This window comes from Balaenoptera borealis, assembly GCF_965194805.1.
Source record: "Balaenoptera borealis genome assembly, chromosome: 4".
Classification (NCBI taxonomy): domain Eukaryota; kingdom Metazoa; phylum Chordata; class Mammalia; order Artiodactyla; family Balaenopteridae; genus Balaenoptera; species Balaenoptera borealis.
Genome location: NC_138861.1, coordinates 18,400,653 through 18,427,886, shown reverse-complemented (window position 1 = coordinate 18,427,886; position 27,234 = coordinate 18,400,653). Strand labels below are relative to the sequence as shown.

At 34.9% G+C, this 27,234-nt stretch overlaps 1 protein-coding gene across 7 annotated transcripts in view; it reads left to right on the top strand.

The window, feature by feature from the left end:
- STPG2 (sperm tail PG-rich repeat containing 2) overlaps positions 1-27,234 on the top strand; it is a gene marked incomplete at its 5' end in the record, with an annotated part of 597,317 nt that overhangs the window by 192,555 nt on the left and 377,528 nt on the right. For 6 of the 7 annotated variants that reach the window (XM_082391716.1, XM_082391715.1, XM_082391714.1 and 3 more), the window contains one exon: positions 8,727-8,886. The exons of the other annotated variant lie outside the window; for it this stretch is intronic. In XM_082391716.1, coding sequence (XP_082247842.1) covers positions 8,727-8,886 — 160 coding nt within the window. The remainder of the gene's footprint in view (positions 1-8,726; positions 8,887-27,234) is intronic. 7 annotated transcript variants of the gene reach the window in all.

The window sequence follows — 27,234 nt, the reverse complement described above, 5'->3', positions numbered from 1 at the left end:
CTGTGTGTTCTGAAAGCCTATTGCAAGAGCAAATGGATTCAGGGAAGATTTGAGACCCAAAGGATGAGCAAGAATTAGACAACAAATTTAATAAGCCATGGGTCAAAATAGCTTTTTATATAGTCTAATATCCCGGTAGTATTCTAGAAATGAGTTAATTTTTTATGGTTCTAGTGCCCTCAAAGGCAGCTATTATGACTAAGATTACTAGCTGCCTACCCCGTCTTTATTCTTTTTCTTTCTTTCTAACAGAACCCAATTTTATTTAGAAGAACAACATTCCCAGGTAAAACAACTACTTAAAGTTCCCTTATAGCTATAGAATGGTTATTTGACACAGTTTTAACCAATGGGAAGAAAGCAAAAGTTACTGGTTTGGCTTCTAGGAAAGTTCCTCTTGGAAAGTGTTTCAGCTGTTAAACACAATTTTTGCCTTTTGTCCTTTCTCTTCATTTCCGAAATGAGAATGCTATGGCTAAAATCTTGAGAACGTTAGGATGAGGGTCACAATCTAAGTATGGTAAAACAGAAAGCATGAAATGGCCTAGATTCCCAGTGTTATTGGGGATCCCCTAGGCTCCTGTATTCCTACTGTCAGTTTTCTTTAATTTGAGAGAATAAAAGAAAAATTAATCTGCAAATACGTAGGGTACATAGAATCCTATCTGCGGAAACCTTGCCTTCCTTCTCATCAGGTGGCTTTATTCTCTTTCTGCTCTTATATTGACAAAGAAAGAAATATTCAAGTAGATATGGTGTATTTGTTTAATGTATAATGTATAATGCTTTTTATATGTTCATGTGTTTATATAAACTATAAGTAATAGAAGAATTAAAAAATAGAGGATATCAATTCTAGCTAGAGCGATCAAGAATGCTTCATGGACGATGTTCCATTTTAACTGAGCTTTAAAATTGTAAAACTGCCTTCACAATTTAAAAAGGCTTTGCATACCAAGGAGAATCTCCTGAATTTTTTCCCATAGACACTCAGGAGCCAATGAATGCTTCCAGCAGATGTCTGTCATGTTTCAGTACAATAACTTATTTGCTACTGGGATGCCAGTGATTTGAGACTGAAAGACGTAAAGGTTAAAGAGGCAGTTAATACAGTTGTCAAGTAGTATTGTAGAGCACTTACCAGGATCTTTTTGGTAGTAAAGGAAAGAGAGCATTGCTTTTTAGATATGGGGGAGAAGGGTGAAGAAACGTGAGAGCCAGCTTTCTATTTTCAGTCCTTGCTAGATGAGGAATTATTGTAGGCAGGTGAGAAAGGATTGATGGTTAGGTAGTTGGGGAAGGGAAGATAATGAGTTTTATCTTAAGACTACGTGAGAATAATGATGTGGAAATGTACAGAAAACAACTAGAAATTTGTGATTTAAATGTGAATTGTATAATGTTATGTTGGAGAAATCAGGTGAAATTAATGGTTTTATTGCCTACATGATTTTGTCCATCAGCAGTTTTTGTTATTCTTTACTGGGCCTTGAAGTATCATGGTATAGCTGACAATTGTAGTTTCTTTCGTAAATCAGCATTAGGATAAAGGGTCTTTTTCACTGTGCTGGGAGAATACAGAAAATGAAATCCATACTTCCTATTTTTGACTATCACTTACAATTAACATTATGTCACATCTATATTAAAATATTTTTATTTCTAAAATAACATTCTTTTCTAAGTCATATATTTAAAGAGGTATATGTTTAGAATGATGAATATTAGGAATGCTGAAAAATGGCAAGGGTAACATGTTTGTAATTACAATTTGCAATATGCAGAACAAAGATAATTTGATTATCATCTGAGATGCCTTTCTTCTCTGTAAATCCAAAATTAAACAACTTGGGTAAACATATTGGTAAATTGCTTTAATCAAAGTTTTCTGCATATTCAGGCAAACTTCACTACATTTATGGCCTATAATTTTTTTCACCATATATATTTGATTAAAGATTTTGATTTGAAGCTTTGATTGAAAGTATCCTTCAAGTCTTCTTAAGTTACTTCATTAAGTTGACAAGCTTCATCATAAAAGAAGCTCTAAGTGACTTTTTAATAATTATGTATTTGGGATTTTAAACTAAAATTTTAGACCAGAATATACTTAGCTATGAAATAACAGCTAGAATGAGTTACCCCCCAAATAAATAAATTTTAGCCCAAATCATAGTTAATGATTTACTAAATCATGCTACCTAGCATTGTGTGTGTGTGTGTGTTATGTGTGTATACATATATACCTTACTGGAAGCAGAAATGGAAGAACAGTTATTTCTTGTAAGAAGTAGTTCTGGTTTAGTTGCCTAGGATGTTAACTCTCGTAAAGTATATGAATTTCTCTCACATAGCTATTATTATTAGACCTGCTATATCGCTGTGGACTCGTCCTGCTGGTGAGAGTTTGTCTACTAAGCACAGGAAGACTGAGATTCCACTCTGCCTTTGTGGCTCTGCATCCTCTTCATGTTGCCCTTCTGAGTTTTTGGTTGAGTGCCTGAGGGTCTCTTTTTTTCTCCCAGGAAGTCCTACCCTTTACAAATTTTCAGCTTACTCTTTAGCTTCCTGTGGCATTCGGGTTCAAGACTTGGCAAATATCTTGAGAAAGAGGCTTGTACTCTGTTGCCAGCCCTTGTTCTAGTGTGACTTTGGCCCCTAAGCATCAGAAGACTGCAAATTTTATTCTGTCTCTTCAACCCAGACTTCTGTTCCTTTGCCTGTTCTAGCACACAGCAAATAGTCCATCATAAAGAACCAGTAATGAATTTGGTCTCCCCTAGTCTTCAGTCCCTTATGATAGACTGTGTGACCTTTGAAAGCTCCACTAGTTCTTCTTTTCCTTAGAACAGTCTGTCTGCCTATGAAAAACCTAATCTTTAGCTCTTGCCCTGACTTGCTAAGTGCCCATTTAGAAGAGAGCAGCTTGCAGTGTAAACTCACATTAGAAGGGCTTTCCCCATTTTTGAATTTAGTACATAAAATCCTCTTTGCTTTCACAGATCTCTTATACCTTTAAAATTATGATTTTAACATTTTACCATTTTTGAAAAGTAACAATGATTTATCAAAACCTACTCATTGGTGGAAATGCTGGAATAGCTACTTTAATTACAAATAAAACACGTTAAGACAAAATGCGATTTAGAAATAAACAGTCACTCTCACTTCACATTTTTAAAAATTTAATTTACCATAATAATATGATAATTAAAAATTTTTATGCACAGCTCCACAAATATATACAGCAAATATTGACAAAACTACAGTGAGAAACGGACAAATTCAAAAATAAAAATAAACCTATTTTATTTATCTGTATAGATCTATCTTTAAAAGACAGAATAGAGTTGACCACCCTGTGATGTTACTGATCAAGAAAAAAATGAGAAATGGCAAAAATAACAAATATCAAAAATGTAAAGAAGGACATTTCTGCAGATTCTTGAAGCAATGAACAGATAATTTTTTTTTCTTAATAAATTTGAAAACTCAAGACAACATGGACAACAGTCCTTACTAAAGAAAAATGTAATCCAGAGTTAATATATTATCTAAAATGTCTATTTTTCAACCAAAACTTATTAGATATGCAAATATCAGGTAAGTACATTTCATACTCAGGGGGAGTATAAGAAACCTACTCTGGTAAGATTAGACATCGTATCAAACAGATGAAGATTTCAAAGCAGCCACCATAAATATATTCAAAGAATCAAGGGAACTTATGTTTAAATAACTGAAGTAAAATATACTGAGTTAGACGATAGGAAATCTCAAAAAAGAAATAGAAACAAGCAGGCAAGCAAGCAAAAGAAACAAAAAAGAATTCCAAAATTATAAAGTACAATAATGCACATGAAAAATTCACCAGCTGGACTCAATGGCAGATTTGAGATGACAGAAGACAGCATCAGTGAACTAAATAATAGCTCGATAGAAACCATTAAATCTGAAGAAAAAAGAAAAAAAGATTGAACAAAATGAACAGTTTCAGAGACCTTTGGGTCAATGTCACATATTCCAACATATATGTAATGATAGTCTCAGAAGGGGAGGTGAGAAAGAAAGGAGCAGAAAAAACATTTGAAGAAAAGATAGCTGAAAACTTTCCAAAATTAATGAAAAACATGAATATACAAATCCAGGAACTTCAGTGAACTGCTAAGTAAGATAACTATAAAGAGAACACACTCTTAGACATATCATAGTCAAACTGCTGAAAACCAAAACAAAGAGAACATCTTGAAAGTGAAAAACAATTTATTACATACAGTGGAAATAATATGATCATGAACTTCTCATCAGAAATAATGGAGGCTGGGACTTCCCTGGTGGTCCAGTAATAAAGAATCTGCCTTACGGTGTGGGGGACATGGGTTCGATCCCCAGCTGGGGAACTAAGATCCCACATGCCACAGGGCAACTAAGCCTGCATGCCACAACTACTGAGCTTACGTGCCTCAACTTGAGAGCCTGTGTGCTGCAAACTACAGAGCCCACGCACTCTGGAACCTGCACGCCACAACTACTGAGCCCAGGCACCCTGCAGCCCGCATGCCACAACTAGAGAAGAGAAAACCTGCACGCCACAACTAGAGAGAAGCCCACACACTGCAACAAAGAGCCCGCTTGCCTCAACGAAGATCCCACATGCAGCAGCTAAGACCTGACGCAACCAAAAAAAAAAAAAAAACTCTTAAAAAAAAGAAAGAATGTAATGGAGGCCAAAAATCAGTGAAATGACATATTCATAATGCTGAGAGAAAAGCAAGTCAACCAAGAATTCTATATCCAGTGAAAGTATCATTAAAAAATGAAATGTGAAGTAAAGACATCCCTAAGTCCTTTACCGTAGCATAAAAGGAAAATTTATTTTGAGGCTAAAACTTGAGTTCAGTCTTTATTTGCATTGTGCATACATCTTGGGAGACAACTCAGTGATCAAATGCTCCATTTCTTGCTGGGCCTGGGGGGTTTAATTGTTGGTGTTTGGTAATTAGAGTTTTGGAAGATAAGAGCATACATGCAGTTTAATATGTTCAAGGTTAGAGAGTATATGAAATTTCACATGTCAAAATGGCAGGGAACAGGGATGGGAAAAATACTGAATTTTTTGAAATGAGGAGCTGGTCTTTGGGGCTCCAGGTCAGTTAGGCTTGGATTTTAAGTGGTTAATATAAGGGTTCTGGGCATGGGGAATTGTGCATGGGCTTCAACTCAACTTAACATGGTTGAATAAAACCACAGAGTATGGGAAAAGGTTTTTCCAGAATACAAACAGGATGACCTGCCTTCCTTTGAAGTTGGTTGCCACCAGTGATTTTTTTTTTTTTTTTACTGCCTGATTCACTGTCTTCATGTGATTCCCAGCAACTTAACTACTTTGGATTTTGTTGTTGTTGTTTGTTTGTTTGGGGCTTAAAATACTCAGAGCTTTCCTTTCAAATATCCTGTTGGTATCTTTCTGCAGGAAAGGGAGTTATCACTGAGGGTTTCATGTAGTCCCACAACTAATAGAAATAATAATGCTAATAATGATGATGATGGCATTGAAAGCAAATACTAGTGCCTGTATCAGGTATGTTGATCTGAACAAACAGACTCCCAGATATTTCTCCAGCTAAGATGAGTTTATCTGAGATCAGCAGAGAATTGCAGTTTGGTGTCTGCAACCATGGTGAGCCACGTGCAAGTCCCTGCAGGGCAAGGGAAGGAGAACACTTTTACAGAAAGGAAAAGGGAAGTTAGGAGGGCTATAGAAAACAAGAGTCCATGGCATTTCATTGGCTGAGTCCTTGCCAGGAAAGAAGAGGGCCTTTCTTCTTCCTCTTGGGCTCTACTGTTGTCCCATGGTTTGAGAGCTCTCCCTCCTGATCTTCTGACTATATTTAATTGAGGTTTTTGTTTATTAATTTGTTTACAGATACCATTCTAAGAATTTTGCATACATCAATTATTTTAATTCTATGATTATTTATGTCATCTTTAGGTAGGGTCCTGGTTTTCCAGATGAAGAGGTCAAGACACCTTAGACTTAACTTTAATTTGCATTGAGACATAGCTTTTATTTCATCATTTTATGGCATTTTCCCTCAGTCTCTAATTGCTCTTTCAGTTTGTCCTCCCACTGTTGCCTCTGGGAACATAACTGCTAGCTCTATCAGTGCCACCACTAGAATAGAATTTTTTAAAAAATTCAGCTTCTTTAAACTAAAAAATAAATAAAATAAATCTAAAATGGAATTTTTAATGTTCTGTGTCTTTTTGAATAACTGGCTGCCAGTTGAAAGGCTGGCATTTGAGACTGTGACCTAGATTCATGTCCTAGCTTTTTAAAATTAGACCAGGAAGATGAGAGTCAGGTGATTTTGGCTTTTATGCTGGGACTCAGATTCTGCTGCAAAGCATGTGGAATTTCCCAAACACAGGAACAGGATTCAAGTACTGGGTTAAAAAAAAGGTGTGAGAAATGTCTATTATATCCACTCATCATGTGCCTTCTCTGTTTTCTGTGATGTACAAAGGATCACCAACAGAAATTTGATGATCTTATCTATACACACTATTTTTCCCTGAAATGGTATGTAAAGTACTATATATAGGTATTGTTTAAGTTATTGCTTTTAAACAGGGTTTCAGATTTGTCTTACTAATCCTAGGAATTAATTAATGCCTAGAAAATTTATTTGACATATTAACCTCTTGGTCAGATAAAATGAGAGTTGAAGATGAGTTAAGAAGAGCCTAGAAACATCAGTAAAGGACACAGGTAGGGAATAAGTTTTCAGAGAAGCATAAAAATGCTATAAAAAGATGTGGTCATGATGAGGGTAGTATATTTTCACTTGGTAGAGGAGCCAGTGAATCTAATGAAATTTAAGGTAGCTAGTTTGATGAAGTTTTCTAGAGGGGAACACACTATTGTTGAAGAAAACTGATCGCTTGTGCAGTTACTTACTTTTTCTTCAAGCCATTAAAAAAGAAAGAAAAAAAAAAAAGGTTCCTGTGTGGCAGCAGCGAAACCCGTCAGTCATATCTAGGCTAGGCACTGGAAGAGGGACTAGATGTTGACTCCAGGCAGGGTGCTAAGGGAAGCAAGAACAATAACAGCTTCTGATAAGAAAACGAAAATGCTTAGTAGGGATAATCAAGATCTTTGTAAAGCTTTCCTAAATACTCTGAGTACATTGTGTACTCATGATTTCTTTGTGCTTTTGTGCTCTCTTCTGCTTTCCCTTCACATACCACAGAAGCAGCCCCGAAAGGTCCAAAAGTCATCTTTGGAGCTATTGCTTCTATGGCTTATCCTCCGCCTACCTTTACTAAATGTACTCCTAATGCAGACAAGAAGCAAACAGCTGTTGACATTTCTTAGTTGACTTATAGATTGTGGCATTTGTGTTTGACACAGTACTTAAACCAGAAACATGGGGTTTCATGTAAGAATCTCCTCCGCTAGTCATGATCAGTACTTTTACCATATTTAGTGATTCTTTGGAAGTGGGAGATAATGTTGTTGGCTTGTGCTTGAGGGTGATAATAGGGATATAAGGAACAAGAGAACGTATGTTTTATAAAGTATGGCTCCTAGATGGACTTCAAAAGTTTGCTTTCTCAGTATCCAAATTTGTTTGAATTATTTGAAACATTAAAATTCTTCTCTTTTGGTCTAGACCCTGATTGTTCAGTCTTGTTTTTTACGTTGAAATTAGCTTTTGTAGAATAGTAAGATTAGCTAACCCTTTTGTAGAATCAGGAACTAATCTAAGTATTTTACTTGTTTTAACTCATTTAATCCTCACAGCAACCCAATGACATACGATATAAATTTTATAGTTTCCCCACTTACAGATGAGGACACGGCGGATCACAGAGGTTAAGTAGCTCTCTTAGGGTCCCACAACAAGTAAGGAGCAGATATGTGGACCCAAAGAAGTCTAGTGCTAGAGTCTCTACCCTTAGCCACAATACAAGTCTCCTGCCTACCAGAAAATCATTAAAACTTAAAAAGTTTGGTCTTTATACATAATACAGATGAACAGATTTGTTATATATATAATATGTTATGTTTTAAAATAATTTGAAGAAAATGAGTTCTATAAGTTTCCATTGAGGTAATTAGCTAATGGTTTCCAGGCATTAATTGTGCAACAAATATATGATATTTTTGATTTAATTTAGTTTAGAATTATTATTGTGGTTATTAATATCCGTGTGGTTTATGTTGATTAAAAATGTTAATATAACTGTAGAGCACATAAAGAGCCATAAGTGATGAAAGGGGAAGCCTTTTAACTTAATTGAAATCTATTAAAATGAAATAAGCAGTCTCATTTGTAGAATAAGTAAGGTGTGCTCACATAGGACAGTTAAGCAGGAATAGTTTTGCTGCTTAAGAAAACAAATAACCACTGCTCTCATTTCTGTATAAAATTTGATTTTCATTATGAAATTTGAAAATTAGAGTTTGATCTATATTATGAAGGCTATTTTGTTTAAGAATGTGAACCTATACTTCATAATTCTGTTTATTTTATCTTAAATTTTTGACAAGTGAATTTAAGGAGGGCATAGGTTTAGGGATACTCTTTTAAATTTCTATTTTTAATGGCTAATTAAAGAAAATTTTCATATTTTCTATTACCATTGCTTAGTGTGACATATGCTATATGTTTTTGGAAATTTTTTATATGTTTATGCTAGTCCATTGAAATTTGTTTCAGGATGTTCCAGCACCAGGCACCTATGATGTTCAAAAATCATATGAGATGTCTCAAGTTCAGCATAAGTACATGCCACCTCGTAGTTTGGTGGCTAGAATAAAACATGCCTCGTTTCTTAGCACAACTCCTCGGTGCCTGGACAAAATGAATGATGGGCCAGGTAAGTGTAGACTGTCTTTTTAAAGAAATGGGAACAAAATCTAAGGTTTCCTTATTAAAATAGACAATTGTAAACATACATTTACATTTATCATGTCTCTTTTAAGTGTGCAGGACAAAAAAATAACCGCTTATTTAGTGAAAGGTTTTAGATGTTTTTTCAACTGTAAGAAGATTTGTTTGGAGTTTTATGTCTTTTAATGTTACCAAAGACAATTTTACTAATTTTACTAGAGCTAATGTCATATCCTATTAGAGAAAAAAACCAAACTCTTAATATGCTATAGTTGTTAGAGGAGAAATAACTACTGATGTGGAAGATCAGTTGTATACAAGATATATATCATGCCAGTCTCATGGCATTATTTTAATTTCCCTCAAGTATTAAGAAAGCAGCTATATAAAAGGTAAACATTTATTTGAGGGGTTGAAATTCCAAAAATAATTTTGATTTTTAAAATTGGGATTAGTTCAGCTACTAGTAATGGCATTTTTGTACTAAAATAGAATGAAATAACTTTCCCTGATAATGAAAATGAACCGGTAAGTAGATTATTTCACACAAGAGAATTAGATAAAGAATAGGAACAAGAGTTTTCAACAGCAGTTTACAAATGTATTGCCACTAAATAACCAAACTGTTGTAATGAATCTTTTTTTTTTTTTTTAAGTTACCTCGTATCCTTTTTTTTTTTTTTTTAAATTTTGGGTTTATTTATTTATTTATTTATTTATGGCTGTGTTGGGTCTTCGTTTCTGTGCGAGGGCTTTCTCTAGTTGCGGCAAGCGGGGGCCACTCTTCATCGCGGTGCGCGGGCCTCTCACTATTGTGGCCTCTCTTGTTGAGGAGCACAGGCTTCAGATGCGCAGGCTCAGTAATTGTGGCTCACGGGCCTAGTTGCTCCGCGGCTTGTGGGATCTTCCCAGACCAGGGCTCGAACCCGTGTCCCCTGCACCGGCAGGCAGATTCTCAACCACCGCGCCAGCAGGGAAGCCCTGTAATGAATCTTTATGAGACTATGAAGAGAAAAAATGAAACAGAATGGAGTTTTTAAATGAAAAATCAAAGCGGAAGAATACTATGGGTCAAGCAAATAAGAATACTTGGGAGACCCTGAGATCCATAGAGACTTGCTTTATTTTTCACTGTCTTTCAGGAATCAAGTATATTACCAACTTAAAGTTCCATTTTAAGTCCAAATTTAGCTTTTCTTATTTTCTTTTTCTTCTCTTGAGTTATTGTACCATTGTTGATTTTGTCAGGTTTTAGCTTTGTTTTGAAGTAGAGTTCAAATTCCTTTACTATGTCTCTGACCACACTCATTATGTGGTCACCCAGAAGTGGTGCAGGGAAATTAGTTCTTTGAAGTTCAGGTACTATCACTGTCACCGTGACCAAGCACAATCAATCAAGTAACAATATCTATTCCAGAGTCTCTTAAAGTAGATTAGATTGATCTTCATATTTTCTGAAGTTTTTTTTTCTCTTTGCCTTTACTCTCGTCTCCATAAAAATTATTATAGATGCAATGCATAGTAAGAGCTTCAGTTAGGTTCCAGAATTGGCACTCTGACTTTTCATTGCTTCAGTATTTAGCCTAGGGCAAGTAAATTCACTAATTGTTTCATTAGTTTCTATTTTACAAAATTGAGATAATATTTGCCACCTACTTGGCTCTCATGAGAATACTAAAGATTAATAAGACTGTATTTCAAAGTCATTTTCAGAACCGCTGAAGCTCCTTAAAAGTATAAAATCTTATTATAATATGAAACATGTTTCTTCTTAATGCCAAGCCAACACTAGCTTCTGAAAGAATTTGGGACAGGGAAATATCTCCATTATGAAGACATATTATTTGGAAGTCAAAGACATATGGACTGTCAAAGTCACTATACAACTGTAAATTAGCCAGCTTGCTAAATGAAAAGAGTTTATCACAATTAGCCAATACTTCATTAAGTTTGCCATCCTGCATCTTAAAGTAGCCTATAATTCAGATAAATGATAGCAGAAATCCCACATGCCTCTATAATCAACACATTAGAGAAAAACATATGGACTTCTGAAGCTATTACCTGATGCGATGATTATGAAATCTGATTTCCTCTGACATATGTAGATACTGTGATAATTATAGAATTCATTCTTTTGAACTTAATCTGCTATCTTAAGGTATACAGTCCAAAATATGTCTCTAACATAGATTTAATAGGTGACCAGGGCCAATTTAATTAATATCCATGCTTTGTTTTGGTAATTGAAGATTAACTTCTGTTTGTCCTGTTACATTGATCCAATCAAGGAAAAAAAGTCAGGTGTGATATTATCAACTCTCTAAATAGATTCCTCTTTTTTTGTTAATTTTCATTTAGGTTAGGTTTTTTATTGATCAATATGACAAACAATTCTTGATTCTAAAATGAGAATAGGGCTTCCCTGGTGGCACAGTGGTTAAAAATCCACCTGCCAATCCAGGGAACATGGGCTTGAGCCCTGGTCTGCGAAGATCCCACATGCTGCCAAGCAGCTAAGCTGGTGTGCTACAACTACTGAGCCTGTGCTCTAGAGCCCACGAGCCACAACTACTGAGCCCGTGTGTCACAACTACTGAAGCCTGTGCACCTAGAGCCCGTACTCCACAACAAGACAAGCCACTGCAATGAGAAGCCCGTGCACCGCAAAGAAGAGTAGCCCCCACTCACCACAGCTAGAGGAAGCCCGTGCGCAGCAATGAAGACCCAACGCAGCCATAAATAAATAAATAAATAAATAAAAATAAAATGAGAATAGCCCATTTATATTTACAGTTCTTAATACCATTTGACTTTTGCTGGGTACAACTAGTATGTTAAGTCTTTTGATTTTTTTAAAAAAATAATTGTTATATAATCAAAAGGTACAGTGATAATAGTTCTATTGGTTATATGCTTTGTGTCAATGTTTATCCTATGAATGATCTCCTTTATTATCATATCTTCTTAGAAATAAAATAAGAAAAAAGTGGTTTTTTTTAACCCTATTTTGTCATTTAAATATTGGTAATTTTGTTAAACCTTAATACCAGTGAGAAGAGCCTTTTTGGGTTTTATGTCAAATTATTTACAAGCCAGATAAAATTATTTTCTGTTATTATGTGTGTGTGCATGTATATGTACGAAACTATAAGATTGTTTGAATTAGTTTGTAGAGCCTGATATGCTTATTTGTTCCTTGAGTCATGACATAACTAAGAAGAATTGAGTGCTTTGCCTTGCAGAACTTAAAGAGCATGTATATTGTTATCTTTCTACCTAGAATAGAATAATAGGCAAGTTAAAATTGGTTACTGACTGTCGTATATTTGTAGGTAACAGTGTCAAGAACTGAGGTTGATAAATGACCCAAGTTATGAGTTTGGTTGATATACGAATAGTATTCTTCTCATGGGACTCATATACTTAATAGGACATTCAATCACTCAACATTTTACAGCTCTGTATTTATTTCAAATTGTCTTACAACTTTTATTAACAGTATTGAGGTGATTTTATTTTATTCAAATGAAGTCTGCAGATATTTAAGAAGTGTAAAACTCATTTTCATTAGTCTAAATTAAAGAGGGAAGTAGTATATTTGCAATCAGTATACCATATACCGTTAAATGTTGTGTAACCAATAAAAACACATTTGAATCATTTAATGAAGACATTATTAAATGAGGTCTGTCACGTTTTAAGCAATCTACTCTTATGCACCAAGTTTTTTTTTTTTTTAACATCTTTATTGGAGTATAATTGCTTTACAATGGTGTGTTAGTTTCTGCTTTATAACAAAGTGAATCAGTTATACATATACATATATCCCCATATCTCTTCCCACTTGCGTGTCCCTCCCTCCCACCCTCCCTATCCCACCCCTCTAGGTGGTCACAAAGCACCGAGCTGATCTCCCTGTGCTATGCGGCTGCTTCCCACTAGCTATCTATTTTACATTTGGTAGTGTATATATGTACATGCCACTCTCTAACTTTGTCCCAGCTTACCCTTCCCCCTCCCCGTGTCCTCAAGTCCATTCTGTAGTAGGTCTGCATCTTTATTCCCATCTTACCCCTAGGTTCTTCATAACCATTTTTTTTTTTTTTTTTAGATTCCATATATATGTGTTAGCATACAGTATTTGTTTTTCTCTTTCTGACTTACTTCACTCTGTTTGACAGACTCTAGGTCCATCCACCTCACTACAAATAACTCAATTTCGTTTCTTTTTATGGCAGAGTAATATCCCATTGTATATATGTGCCACATTTTCTTTATCCATTCATCTGTCGATGGACACTTAGGTTGCTTCCATGTCCTGGCTATTGTAAATAGAGCTGCAGTGAACACTGTATGCACCAAGTTTTAATTCATGGACATGTAAATGACTTTGTGATTGATCTAGCTCAGGTAAAGTAAAATTGTTAAGTGGAAAAGAATTAAACATTACTTTATCTCTCATAGTGATCTGTTTTGGACATTTAGAGGAGAAAAATACTCAGCAAATTTAAAAAGAAAATGAATGAAAACTTTGAGAGTGTGGAAAATTGGGCACTCCTACATTGAGGTGGAAGTATAAGTTGATATCAGTGATTGTCAAGGGCAGGCTGGCAGAATGTTTCAAATATACATGCCATTTAACCCTAAAATTCTCCTTCTGGGATTACCCTAAAAATTAATTAATACTATGTCCAAAGTTTTAAGCATCAAGTATATTCATCCAAGAATACTAATAATGAAGTTTTTAATGTCCTAAATGAAAGAAAAATGGGGTTTAGTTAACTCTGATGTAAAAACTGAATAGAGTTCTATGAAAAATTTTAAAATGGTATATATTGCTTAAACCTGATAACAAGATAGGATTCATTTGCCCAATCATTTAACAAATATGCACTGAGAGCCTCTTATGTATTAGCAGTGTTCCAAGGACTTGTGATAGAGCAGTGAACAAAATATAAACGTTGTTTCATAGAGCAAAGTTTTAGGATGGAGACATTTAATAAATGAATGAAGAAATAGATCAATAGATTGATAGATGAGGGAAGGAAGAGAAAGAAAAAGAATGAATACTAGGTGGCTATAAATGCTATGGAGAAAAATAAGAGAAAAGGAGGATTGGGAGTTCATTGTGGGTTCTTCATCAGTTTCAAAAAATGTTATTGGTGAAGACCTCACTTAGAAAATGATCTGTGATTAAACAGCTTTAGGCTTGTAAAAGATTGTGTTTTGCTTTTCAGTTTTTAATTGTTTTCTCTATATGAACATACACTGCTTTATAGTAAGTAAAAATGATCTTAAGATTTTTAAATAAAAAACAGTTGAAATTTAAAGCATAATTTTAATTAAAATCAAATATTTAAGTGAATGATTAAGCAATACATAGCATATAATACAACATTTGTAGGCTGAACATAACAAGTACTGAGACCTATTTTATGTAGAAAGTATAGATCATTTCTAATGAAAATAACATTGTGATTTCTGCATCACATTCCCACAGGAAATTATTTTAGGAAACAAATATAATTCATCTTAGAAGTTAATTGAACATATCCCATGAAGATATTTTTGTTCACCTTTTCAATAAACATAAGCAATACCTTTGATATAAAAATCAGTGTAGTGTGAAAACTAATTATTTACTCTATTTTCTCAGTGGCTTGTAATATAGATTCAGAAATACTATGGAGTTTATGAAAATGCAGTTCATCCCACTTGCCGAGTGCTGTTAACCTATTGCAATAAATATGTAATTTTTTGGTTGTTTTTCTTTAGCTTCTAGAAATGCATTTGGGCTGTTAAAATGCAAGATAATTCTGAGTATAGGCAAAAATTGATCAGATCAATTTTGGAGACTGGTTGATTTTATATCATTATTAAAAATGGTGGAAATTTTATCATTGAAAATGAGCTAACTTTATTAGTTTTCAATCTCAAGTTATTTTTGTTTCTTTGGTCACTTCATATATATTTAAAGTAAATTCTTCTTATTTATGCATAATTTGAGAAAGATCAATTTATTAATAAGTATGTCTAATAGGTAAAATTACCCTATATGTAGTATACAGAATACTAGTTTTCTGAGTTATTCACTTTTTGTGTAGTAAAGAATCTTTGAAGACTATGGGAAAAGCTTAATCTGAGGAGAGATCAACTATTTTGGGTGGGGTGGGGGGCAGGAAAGAACTGATGCAAAATATTTTAGAATATAAAGGATAACAGAATCAAAGTCTGAAGTAGAGTGGTAGCCTTAAAACAGAAAATGGACTTTGTTTATTGAAGGGGGAGGTAAGTTGTAAAGAATAACTGAAAATATATAGATCTTATAGAGAGAGAGAATACAGGTATACTTCTTTTTTCTGTACTTTGCATTATTGCACTTGGCAGAAACTGCATTTTTTACAAATTGCAGGTTTGTGGCAACCCTGCGTCGAGCAAGACTATCCATACCATTTTCCCAACAGCATTTGCTCACTTCCTGTCTCTGTGTCACATTTTGGTAATTCTTGCAATACTTCAAGATTTTGCATTATTATTATGTTTGTTATGGTGATTTGTAGTCAGTGATCTTTGATGTTATTATTGTAGTTGTTTGGGGGCACCATCAACTGCACCCATACAAGATGGCAAACTTAACTGGTAAATTACGTGTTCTGACTGCTCCTCCGACTTGCAGTTCCCTGTCTCTCTCCCTCTTTCAGGCCTCCCTATTCCCGGATACACAACAATATTGAAACGAGGCCAATTAATAACCCTACAATGGCCTATAAGTGTTCAAGTAAAAGGAAATATTGCATCTCTCACTTTAAATCAAAAGCTAGAAATGATCAAGTTTACTGAGAGAGGCATGTTTGAAAGCTGAGACAGGCTGAAAGCTAGGCCTCTTCCACAAGTTAGCCAAGTCGTGAATGCAAAGGAAAGGTTCTTGAAGGAGATTAAAAGTGCTACTCCAGTGAGCACACCAATGTTAAGAAGGCTAAACATCCTTACTGCTGATATGGAGAAAGTTTTGGTGGTCTGGATAGAAAATCAAACCAGCTACGACATTGCATTAAGCCTAAACCTAATCCAGAACAAGGCCCTTACTCTCTTTAATCCTCTGAAGGCTGAGAGAGGTAAGGAAGCTGCAGAAGAAAAGTTTGAAGCTAGCAGAGGTTTGTCGATGTGGTTTAAGGAAAGAAGGCATCTCTATAACATAAAAGTTCAAGGTGAAACAGCAAGTAGAAGTTTCAGCAAGTTATCCAGAAAATCTAGCTAAGATGATTAGTGAAGGTGCCTACACAGAACAACAGGTTTTCAATGTAGACAAAACAGTGCCCTATTGAAAGAAGATGCCATCTAGGACTTTCATAGGTAGAGAGGAGAAGTCATTGCTTGGCCCCAAAACTTCAAAGAGCAGGCTGACTCTCTTGGTAGGGGCTAATGCAGCTGGTGACTAAGTTGTACCCAATACTCATTTACCTTTCCAAAAACCCTAGGGCCCTTAGGAATTATGCTATATCTATTCTGCCTGTGCTCTATAAATGGAATAACAAAGCCTGGATGACCGCACATCTGTTAACAACGTGGCTTGCTAAATATTTGAAGCCCACTGCTGAGACCTACTGCTCAGAAAAAAAAGATTCCTTTCAAAATATTACTGCTCATTGACAATGTACCTGGTCACCCAAGAGCTCTGATGGAGATGTTCATTGAGATTAATGATGTTTTTAAGCCTGCTAATACAACATTAATTCTACAGCCCATGGATCAAGGAGTAATTTTGAGTTTCAAGTCTTATTATTTAAGAAATACATTTCCTAAGGACCTAGCTAGTGATTCTTCTGATGGATCTGAACAAAGTCAATTAAAAACCTTCTGGAAAGGATTCATCATCCTAAATACCAGTAAGAACATTTGTGATTCATGGGAAGAGGTGAAAACATCAACCTTAACAGGAGTTTGTAAGACCTTGATTTCAACCCTCAGGGTGACTTTGAGGGGTTCAAGACTTCAGTGGAGGAAGGAACTGCAGTCATGGTAGCAATAGTAAAAGAACTAGAATTAGAAATGGAGCCTGAAGATGTGACTGAATTGCTGCAATCTCAGGATAAATCTTTAACAGATGAGGAGTTGCTTCATATGGATGAACACAGGAAGTGTTTTTTTTAAAAGATGGAATCTACTCCTGGCGAAGATGCTGTGAAAATTATTGAAAGGATTTTGAATATTACATAAATTTATTTGATAAAGTAGCAGCAAGGTTTGAGAGGACTGACTCCAGTTTTGAAAGAGGTTCTACTGTGGGTAAAATGCTGTCAAACAGCCTTGCATGGTGTAGAGAAATCATTCATGAAAGGTAGAATCAATGTATGTGCCAAACCTCATTGTTGTCTTATGTTAAGAAGTTGCTGCAGCCACCCCAGTCTTTAGCACCCGCCACCCCGATCAGTCAGCAGCATCAACAATGAGGCAAGACCCTCTACCAGCAGAAAGATTACAACTTGCTGAAGGCTCAGGTGATGGTTTAGCAGTTTTTAGTGATAAAGAATTTTTTAGTTAAGATATGTGCATTTTTTTAGACATAATGCTACTGCACTCTTAACAGACTACAGTGTAACATAAGCATAACTTTGTATGCACTGGGAAACCAAAAAATTTGTGTGACTCACTTTATCAAGATATTCTCTTTATTGCAGTGGTCTGGAGCTAAACCCACAATATCTCTGAGGTATGCTTGTATGTAGAGGAGAGCTTATCACAAACATCTTGTAAGTTTGGCATTATATAATGGAATGAATTATAAATTGATAAAACAAAAAGTCCACATGGTTTTAAACATTATTATGTCAACTTGAACTAAGAGGAATGGACACAATATATAAAATAAAAAGACTTGGACTCTTGAATTTCTATAGGTAGGAAGTTGGCTGAAAAACCTAGTTGCAAACATGGGCTACTTTTTATGGAAAAGGAAGGATAACTTAGAGGACAGAACCAAGAACCCACAGAATGGAGTTGTTGAACATACTATACTGAACAACTCCTTGAAAGTAGGACTGAACCCTCATCTATGAACTGGCAACTTGTGCCCAGCTGGATTTGAAATGCTATGCAACTGTAAGTGCTATGCCTCTCCTGTTTTTTCCCCTTTGAACAGGTGTGTTTTAGCATTTATTTTTTGACTGTTATACCATTAGCCTGATAATTTGTCTCTTTAGTTGAAGGTCCTTAGATTGAAAGGAACAGTATTCAAAAGGCTGCACCAGAAGAACTACAACAGGGGAGTCTCATTCACATCTGAACCAGAATTAGATGACAAGACCCTGGACCTTGAGTTAATGCCATAATGGGATGAAATCTGGGAGTCTTCAGAGCAGGGTTGCTTGAGTTTTGCATGTGGGAGATGTGAAATATTGTGGCTGCAGAGTGGACTGTAGCAGAATGTGTTTTCCAAAGATATTTGCCACTGAATATTTCATCCTCTGTGTTCTTCACACAGCGCAGTGTTGACACTGCTCCCATTGGGTATTAGAGTTTATTTCCGGTTTCCTAGTGGACTTTTGGTACTACCTTAACCAATAGAGTATGGCAGAACAGTTGCTCTGTGACTTCTGAGGCTAAATCATAAAAATTTCTTGCACTTCTGGATGGTCCTCTCAGAATGCCCCCTCTTGAATGTAGCCACCGGGCTGTGCAAAAGCCCATCAGCCAGGGAGACGCCCATGAAGAGGAAGAGAGAGCCCCAGTCCTCTTGCTGGGAGAGCTCCGGCCAGCAGCCAGCAGCCAGCACAGACTTGCCAACCATGGAAGTGAGCAGCAGTGGGAGTGGAGCCCCCAGCCTTCAGTCAAGTGCCCCAGCTGGCAACCTGTATGGCCAAGATGAGACTTTCTCTCTGAGGCATGTCCAAAGTGCAAATTTATGAACAAAATAAATGACTGTTGTCATTTTAAGCCATTAGTTTTGGAGACTAGTTCTTTATGCAGCAATAGATAACCAGAACAAATTCTAAAAAGAGAAAAAAGACAAGTGAAAGCAGACGTAGTTAGTTGAAAGTAAAAATACGGAATAATTGGACTGGCGGGCAAAACAAGACTGCAGTATAGGTTCTTTTTAAAAAAATTTTCTTGAAGTACAGTTGATTTACAATGTTGTGTTAATTTCTACTGTACAGCAAAGTGATTCAGTTATGTATTCTTTCTCATATTCTTTTCCATTATGGTTTATCACAGGATATTGAATATAGTTCCCTGTGATATACAAGGTACTTTAAGTATATAAAGTACCTTGTTCTTTATCCATCCTATATGTAATAGTTTGCATCTGCTGATCCCAAACTCCCAGTCCTTTCCTCCCCCAACCTCCGCCTCCCTTGGCAACTGGTAAAGGATTGGGAGAAACAGGAATTGGAAGGGTTGGAAGCCCAGCAAGCGTGCAGTCTGAGTCAAAGTCCTGCAGAGGGTAACTTAGCTTTAGCTTGATCTCAAAGGGGATACTTGCAGTGTAAGCTATACCTGAAAGTTGTCCTACCCAGAAGCAAAAGCGCTGAAGCTTTCATACTCCTATATCTATCAATCATTGATAAAGGGCTGCCCTGGGGCCATGTAAATTCCCATGCAGGTCTGGATCTCTATGCTTATGGACAAACTGGGCTCCTGACAGCATTCTTCTGAAAAAGAGCCATAGGTGCTGGCTGCTGGAAGGAAAAGCACACAATAGCTGGAGGTGTGTAAAATGTACTGAAAGGAATCTGAGAAATCTGGATGGAGCACTGACATTATCAACTTACCTGAAATTTAATAGTCAACAAATATTATAAGGTACTCTGGCCATTCACTGTGTTGGATACAATGTTTTTGGAAATGCAAAAGGAAATTCAGTTTAATCAAATATTTGTAAGATGAGTTAATCAACAATTTCTCTTTTTAAGAGTTTTTTGGGGTTTTTTTCCCCAAGGCCTGGGCCTTGAAAGGAATTTAACAAAATGTACCTTGGAAAGTCCAAAATTAATAATCTAAGCATGATGACTGCTAGAATAATCCATTGTTTGACATTTAAGATAAATATACTCAAAGTATTTTTTGTTATTTCATTTTATCATAATAATGTAAGTTAATAAAGTAAAACAAATAAATTATATCTCAACAAAAGTGAGGAATTATAACTGGACAGACTTGCCTTTTATGGTGTCAGTTATTTGATGTGATTCTTTCATTCTTTCATTAATGTATTCATTCTTTCAATAAATGTAATGAGCAGCTAATTTGTCCGAGGCAGTACCTACATTTCTGAAAGTAATTAGAAAAAAAGATATTTCCTGCATTAATGGAGTTTAAAATACAAGCCTTTTAAGGGTAACATGCAATTATAATTTGTCTATATTTTATAGTTTTATAATTTTAAATTCTATTTATCATCAGTTTTTAAATACTTGGGATACTTTTTTTTCTATTCATTAGAACACAAGTAAAAATATTTTCTGACAGTATTTTTATGTTTAATATAAACACACAGTTGTACTCACCATAAAAAACAAAATATATTGGTTCTAAATATCAATAATGTTTTGTGTGTCCAGAGAGGCTACTATATCCTGTTACTATTTTTATTCTTTGTGAACTAGTATTTGTATGTTGTAATAATTTAATGGTGTGAGTATATATTGTTCTTTCTTGAGCACATTCTACTGAAAACAACTTGATGTACTGGGATAAAAATGTACTCTAGATTCTAACAGAATGCATTCTAATTGGGGCTTATTTATGAGCTGAATGACCCTAAGCAAGTAACTCATTTTTCAGAGCCATAGTTTCTCAACCATAAAAGGAAACAATTGATATCTATTTCATAAAGTTGTTGTAAAGCTTAAATTCGCTTATATGTGGAATCTAAAAAATAAAACAAACTAGTGAATATAACAACAAAGAAACAGACTCATGGATATAGAGAACAAATAGTGTGGAGAGGGAAAGGGGGATGGGCAAGATAGGGGTAGAAGATTAAAAGGTAAGAACTACTTAGTATAAAATAAATAAGATACAAGGGTGTAATGTACAGCATAGGTAATATACCCAATATTTTATAATAACTGTAAATGGAGTATAATCTTTAAAAATTGTGGATCACTATGTTGTACACCTGAAACTTAAATAACACTGTAAATCAAATATACTTCAGTCAAAAAAAAAAAAAAAAAAGGATTTAAAGCTCCTAGCATAGTACTTATAACATAGTAAGTGCTCAGTAATGTCAATTTATTTCTCTTCAACTCTTCTGTACTGTTTTTAGTTTGATCCTGCATCATTATAGAATGTTATTTAAGAAAAGATGCTGGTAATAAGATTCAGGGGGCTTAAGTAGAAGCAGGAAGACAAAGAGCAAGGTAGTGCAACAAAGATAGTACAGTAGCTTGGAAAAAGATGGTAGTGGTGACAGGGTTAAGATAGATATATATATATATATATATATATATATATATATATATATGTAAAACAATTTGTTAACATTATATATGGAGATGAAGGAAAGATGACTACACAGTTTTTGACTTGATCAACTGGTTTTGCCGGGATAACTGGCGGGGAGGATTTTTTAGGGGTAATGTGGAGTGGGAAATATGCTCTGTTTTGGACATGTTACATTTAAGAGTCCATTTGAACTTTAAATTGCAATTTGGGTATATGAATTATAAACTTCAGGGATAAGATGGGGACTGACAATGAAAAATAGGGAATCATCATAGATGATTAATCATAGATGACATTAAGTCCATGAGACTGCAGGAGATCTTCTAGGGAAATCAGGAGGAAAAGAGGGCATAGATCTGAGCTTCTGAGCATTACAAATTTCAGAGGTTAATATGAGGAGGAAGAACAAATAAAGACTAGACGTATATTTTGTTATACAGTTTTTTTTAAAGTTTTTAAAACTATTAGAATCAAATCAATGAATATTTTAGTGAACTGGAAAACCCATATAACCTAATCCAATGTTCAAATTATTCCAATCCATTGTACAAATTATGAGCAACCACTTAGACACACTGGATTAAAATTACTTTTATAATTTCCAATTTTAGAAATAAATGTAGAACAGACTATAAATATGATTTAACTTATCAACAACATTTCTATAAATTTGAAGGAAATATTTAGAGAATAGTTTGAAGTCTATCTATAAACTAGTATAAAATATTCAAGTAGGAATAAAAGACTTGAAAATCAGATCTCAGAATACAAGTACTTCTTTGAATTTTAGGCCATTACAAATAAAGAGCTGGTAATATATGAGGAAGTAAGATATAAATATACACATATATATAAAATTTGATTCATCTTTGCATTCTTAATAAATGCTACTTCTTATGGTTAGAAAGGTTAATTAGTATTTATTTTTATATTTGACCCTGCATTTAACTATTTAGGAATGTGATATTTCTTGGCATTGTAAATTTTCAACCTTTGATTAATTTTCCAGTTTATTAACTTATATTTATACTTCTTGTCCCTAAAAAAGTTATGTTATTTTAAGAAGAGAACAAATGAATATATAAACATATTTGCCATCATAATTCTTGTTCTTAGGAAAAAATAAGGGTTTTCTACCAGCCTTTAATAAAATTTTAAAAATTTGCTGGTGATTCATAGGTTTTTATTTTTTTTTATTTTTTTTTATTTTAAGAAGTTGTGCCTTTAATGTGGTTTTTTTTTTCACACACACACACTGTATTTTATTTTTACAAGAGATAAATAGACTGACACCAAGCACTGTACATGGATGACCACAACAAAAGCAACAATGATTGCAATTACCAAACATGAAACACACTCATACTATGTCATAATATTGACATTCAGTCCAGTAATCCTCCACTGTAACAGCTCCTTTACTTTGCAGTGAAGATTTATTTGTATATTCTTTGCCTCTGAATCCTTGTTGGATTTTTTTTTTTTTTAATTCAGACAGAGAGTCACAAAAATTATGCTCATCCTCATCAGTTCACTCAGTCCCATGTAATTATTTTTTTTTTTCATCTTGATCTTTTGTTAGCACTTTTATGAGTTCATCAGTTTTTCATTAGAGTTCTGAAAATGCTTATTCATTCAGTTCAGCAGTACAGTCAGTTACCAGAAACCTGTACTTGTCAGAGTCTTTTCCATGAATTTCTTAAAGATGAAACCCTTTTACAGGAACATATTTGCAAAAGCATCAGAGTACACACAGAACTGTCTGTAAATGACAAAAGATGTAAAAATGACCACAGTTAAAAATTTGATGAAAGTTCATAATGCAGTTGACAAGAAAATTAGTTATTTCTGAGATATACATTTTAAGGTAATAACTAGGATTATGACTTATAACATTATACCAGAACATATAAGATTTTTAGAAATTTCATGTAATGTCTGAAACATTTATATTAACATATTTCCATACAAATAACCCAATGAAAGTTTAGTATTAGTTGTTTTGTTTGTTTTTTTATACGGCAGGTTCTTATTAGGCATCAATTTTATACACATCAGTGTATACATGTCAATCCCAATCGCCCAATTCAGCACAACACCATCCCCACCCCACCGCAGTTTTCCCCCCTTGGTGTCCATATGTCCATTCTCTACATCTGTGTCTCAACCTCTGCCCTGCAAACTGGCTCATCTGTACCATTTTTCTAGGTTCCACATACATGCGTTAATATACGATATTTGTTTTTCTCTTTCTGACTTACTTCACTCTGTATGACAGTCTCTAGATCCATCCACGTCTCAACAAATGACTCAATTTCGTTCCTTTTTATGGCTGAGTAATATTCCATTGTATATATGTACCACAACTTCTTTATCCATTCGTCTGTTGATGGGCATTTAGGTTGCTTCCATGACCTGGCTATTGTAAATAATGCTGCAATGAACATTCGGGTGCATGTGTCTTTTTGAATTACGGTTTTCTCTGGGTATATGCCCAGTAGTGGGATTGCTGGGTCATATGGTAATTCTATTTTTAGTTTTTTAAGGAACCTCCATATTGTTCTCCATAGTGGCTGTATCAATTTACATTCCCACCAACAGTGCAAGAGGGTTCCCTTTTCTCCATACCCTCTCCAGCATTTGTTGTTTGTAGATTTTCTGATGATGCCCATTCTAACTGGTGTGAGGTGATACCTCATTGTAGTTTTGATTTGCATTTCTCTAATAATTAGTGATGTTGAGCATCTTTTCATGTGCTTCGTGGCCGTCTGTAGGTCTGCTTTGGAGAAATGTCTATTTAGGTCTTCTGCCCATTTTTGGATTGGGGTGTTTGTTTCTTTAATATTGAGCTGAATGAGCTGTTTATATATTTTGGAGATTAATCCTTTGTCCGTTGATTCGTTTGCAAATATTTTCTCCCATTCTGAGGGTTGTCTTTTCGTCTTGTTTATGGTTTCCTTTGCTGTGCAAAACTTTGAAGTTTCATTAGGTCCCATTTGTTTATTTTTGTTTTTATTTCCATGACTCTAGGAGGTGGATCAAAAAAGATCTTGCTGTGATTTATGTCAAAGAGTGTTCTTCCTATGTTTTCCTCTAAGAGTTTTATAGTGTCCAGTCTTACATTTAGGTCTCGAATCCATTTTGCATTTATTTTTGTGTATGGTGTTAGGGAGTATTCTAATTTCATTCTTTTACATAGAGCTGTCCAGTTTTCCCAGCACCACTTATTGAAGAGACTGTCTTTTCTCCATTGTATATCTTTGCCTCCTTTGTCATAGATTAGTTGACCATAGGTGCGTGGGTTTATCTCTGGGCTTTCTATCTTGTTCCATTGATCTATGTTTCTGTTTTTGTGCCAGTACCATATTGTCTTGATTACTGTAGCTTTGTAGTAGAGTCTGAAGTCAGGGAGTCTGATTCCTCCAGCTCTGTTTTTTTCCCTCAAGACTGCTTTGGCTATTCGGGGTCTTTTGTGTCTCCATACAAATTTTAAGATGATTTGTTCTAGTTCCGTAAAAAATGCCATTGGTAATTTGATAGGGATCGCATTGAATCTGTAGATTGCTTTGGGTAGTATAGTCATTTTCACAATGTTGATTCTTCCAATCCAAGAACATGGTATATCTCTCCATCTGTTGGTATCATCTTTAATTTCTTTCATCCGTGTCTGATAGTTTTCTGCATACAGGTCTTTTGTCTCCCTAGGTAGGTTTATTCCTAGGTATTTTATTCTTTTTGTTGCAATGGTAAATGGGAGTGTTTCCATAATTTCTCTTTCAGATTTTTCATCATTAGTGTATAGGAATGCAAGAGATTTCTGTGCATTAATTTTGTATCCTGCAACTTTACCATATTCATTAATTAGCTCTAGCAGTTTTCTGGTGGCAGTTTTAGGATTCTCTATGTATAGTATCATGTCATCCGCAAACAGTGACAGTTTTACTTCTTCTTTTCCAATTTGTATTCCTTTTATTTCTTTTTCTTCTCTGATTGCCGTGGCTAGGACTTCCAAAACTATGTTGAATAATAGTGGTGAGAGTGGACATCCTTGTCTCGTTCCTGATCTTAGAGGAAATGCTTTCAGTTTTTCACCATTGAGAATGATGTTTGCTGTGGGTTTGTCATATATGGTCTTTATTATGTTGAGGTAGGTTCCCTCTATGCCCACTTTCTGGAGAGTTTTTATCATAAATGGGTGTTGAATTTTGTCAAAAGCTTTTTCTGCATCTATTGAGATGACCATATGGTTTTTCTTCTTCAATTTGTTAATATGGTGTATCACATTGATTGATTTGCGTATATTGAGGAATCCTTGCATCCCTGGGATAAATCCCACTTGATCGTGGTGTATGATCCTTTTAATGTGTTGTTGGATTCTGTTTGCTAGTATTTTGTTGAGGATTTTTACATCTATATTCATCAGTGATATCGGTCTATAATTTTCTTTCTTTGTAGTGTCTTTTTCTGGTTTTGGTATCAGGGTGATGGTGGCCTCATAGAATGAGTTTGGGAGTGTTCCTTCCTCTGCAATTTTTTGGAAGAGTTTGAGAAAGATAGGTGTTAGCTCTTCTCTAAATGTTTGATAGAATTCACCTGTGAAGCCATCTGGTCCTGGACTTTTGTTTGTTGGAAGATTTTTAATCACAGTTTCAATTTCATTGCTTGTGATTGGCCTGTTCATATTTTCTGTTTCTTCCTCGTTCAGTCTTGGAAGGTTATACCTTTCTAAGAATTTGTCCATTTCTTCCAGGTTGTCCATTTTATTGGCATAGAGTTGCTTGTAGTAGTCTCTTAGGATGCTTTGTATTTCTGCAGTGTCTGTTGTAACTTCTCCTTTTTCATTTCTGATTTTATTGATTTGAGTCCTCTCCCTCTTTGTCTTGATGAGTCTGGCTAATGGTTTATCAATTTTGTTTATCTTCTCAAAGAACCAACTTTTAGTTTTATTGATCTTTGCTATTGTTTTCTTTGTTTCTATTTCATTTATTTCTGCTCTGATCTTTATGATTTCTTTCCTTTTGCTAACTTTGGGTTTTGTTTGTTCTTCTTTCTCTAGTTTCTTTAGGTGTAAGCTTAGATTGTTTACTTGAGATTTTTCTTGTTTCTTTAGGTAGGCTTGTATAGCTATAAACTTCCCTCTTAGAACTGCTTTTGCTGCATCCCATAGGTTTTGGGTTGCCGTGTTTTCATTGTCATTTGTCTCTAGGTATTTTTTGATTTCTTCTTTGATTTCTTCAGTGATCTCTTGGTTATTTAGTAACGTATTGTTTAGCCTCCATGTGTTTGTCTTTTTTACGTTTTTTTCCCTGTAATTCATTTCTAATCTCATAGCATTGTGGTCAGAAAAGATGCTTGATATGATTTCAATTTTCTTAAATTTACTGAGGCTTGATTTGTGACCCAAGATGTGATCTATCCTGGAGAATGTTCCGTGCGCACTTGAGAAGAATGTGTAATCTGCTGTTTTTGGATGGAATGTCCTATAAATATCAATTAAATCTATCTGGTCTATTGTGTCATTTAAAGCTTCTGTTTCCTTATTTATTTTCATTTTGGATGATCTGTCCATTGGTGTAAGTGAGGTGTTAAAGTCCCCCACTATTATTGTGTTACTGTCAATTTCCTCTTTTATGGCTGTTAGCAGTTGCCTTATGTATTGAGGTGCTCCTATGTTGGGTGCATATATATTTATAATTGTTATATCTTCTTCTTGGATTGATCCCTTGATCATTATGTAGTGTCCTTCTTTGTGTCTTGTAACATTCTTTATTTTAAAGTCTATTTTATCTGATATGAGTATAGCTACTCCAGCTTTCTTTTGATTTCCATTTGCATGGAATATCTTTTTCCATCCCCTCACTTTCAGTCTGTATGTGTCCCTAGG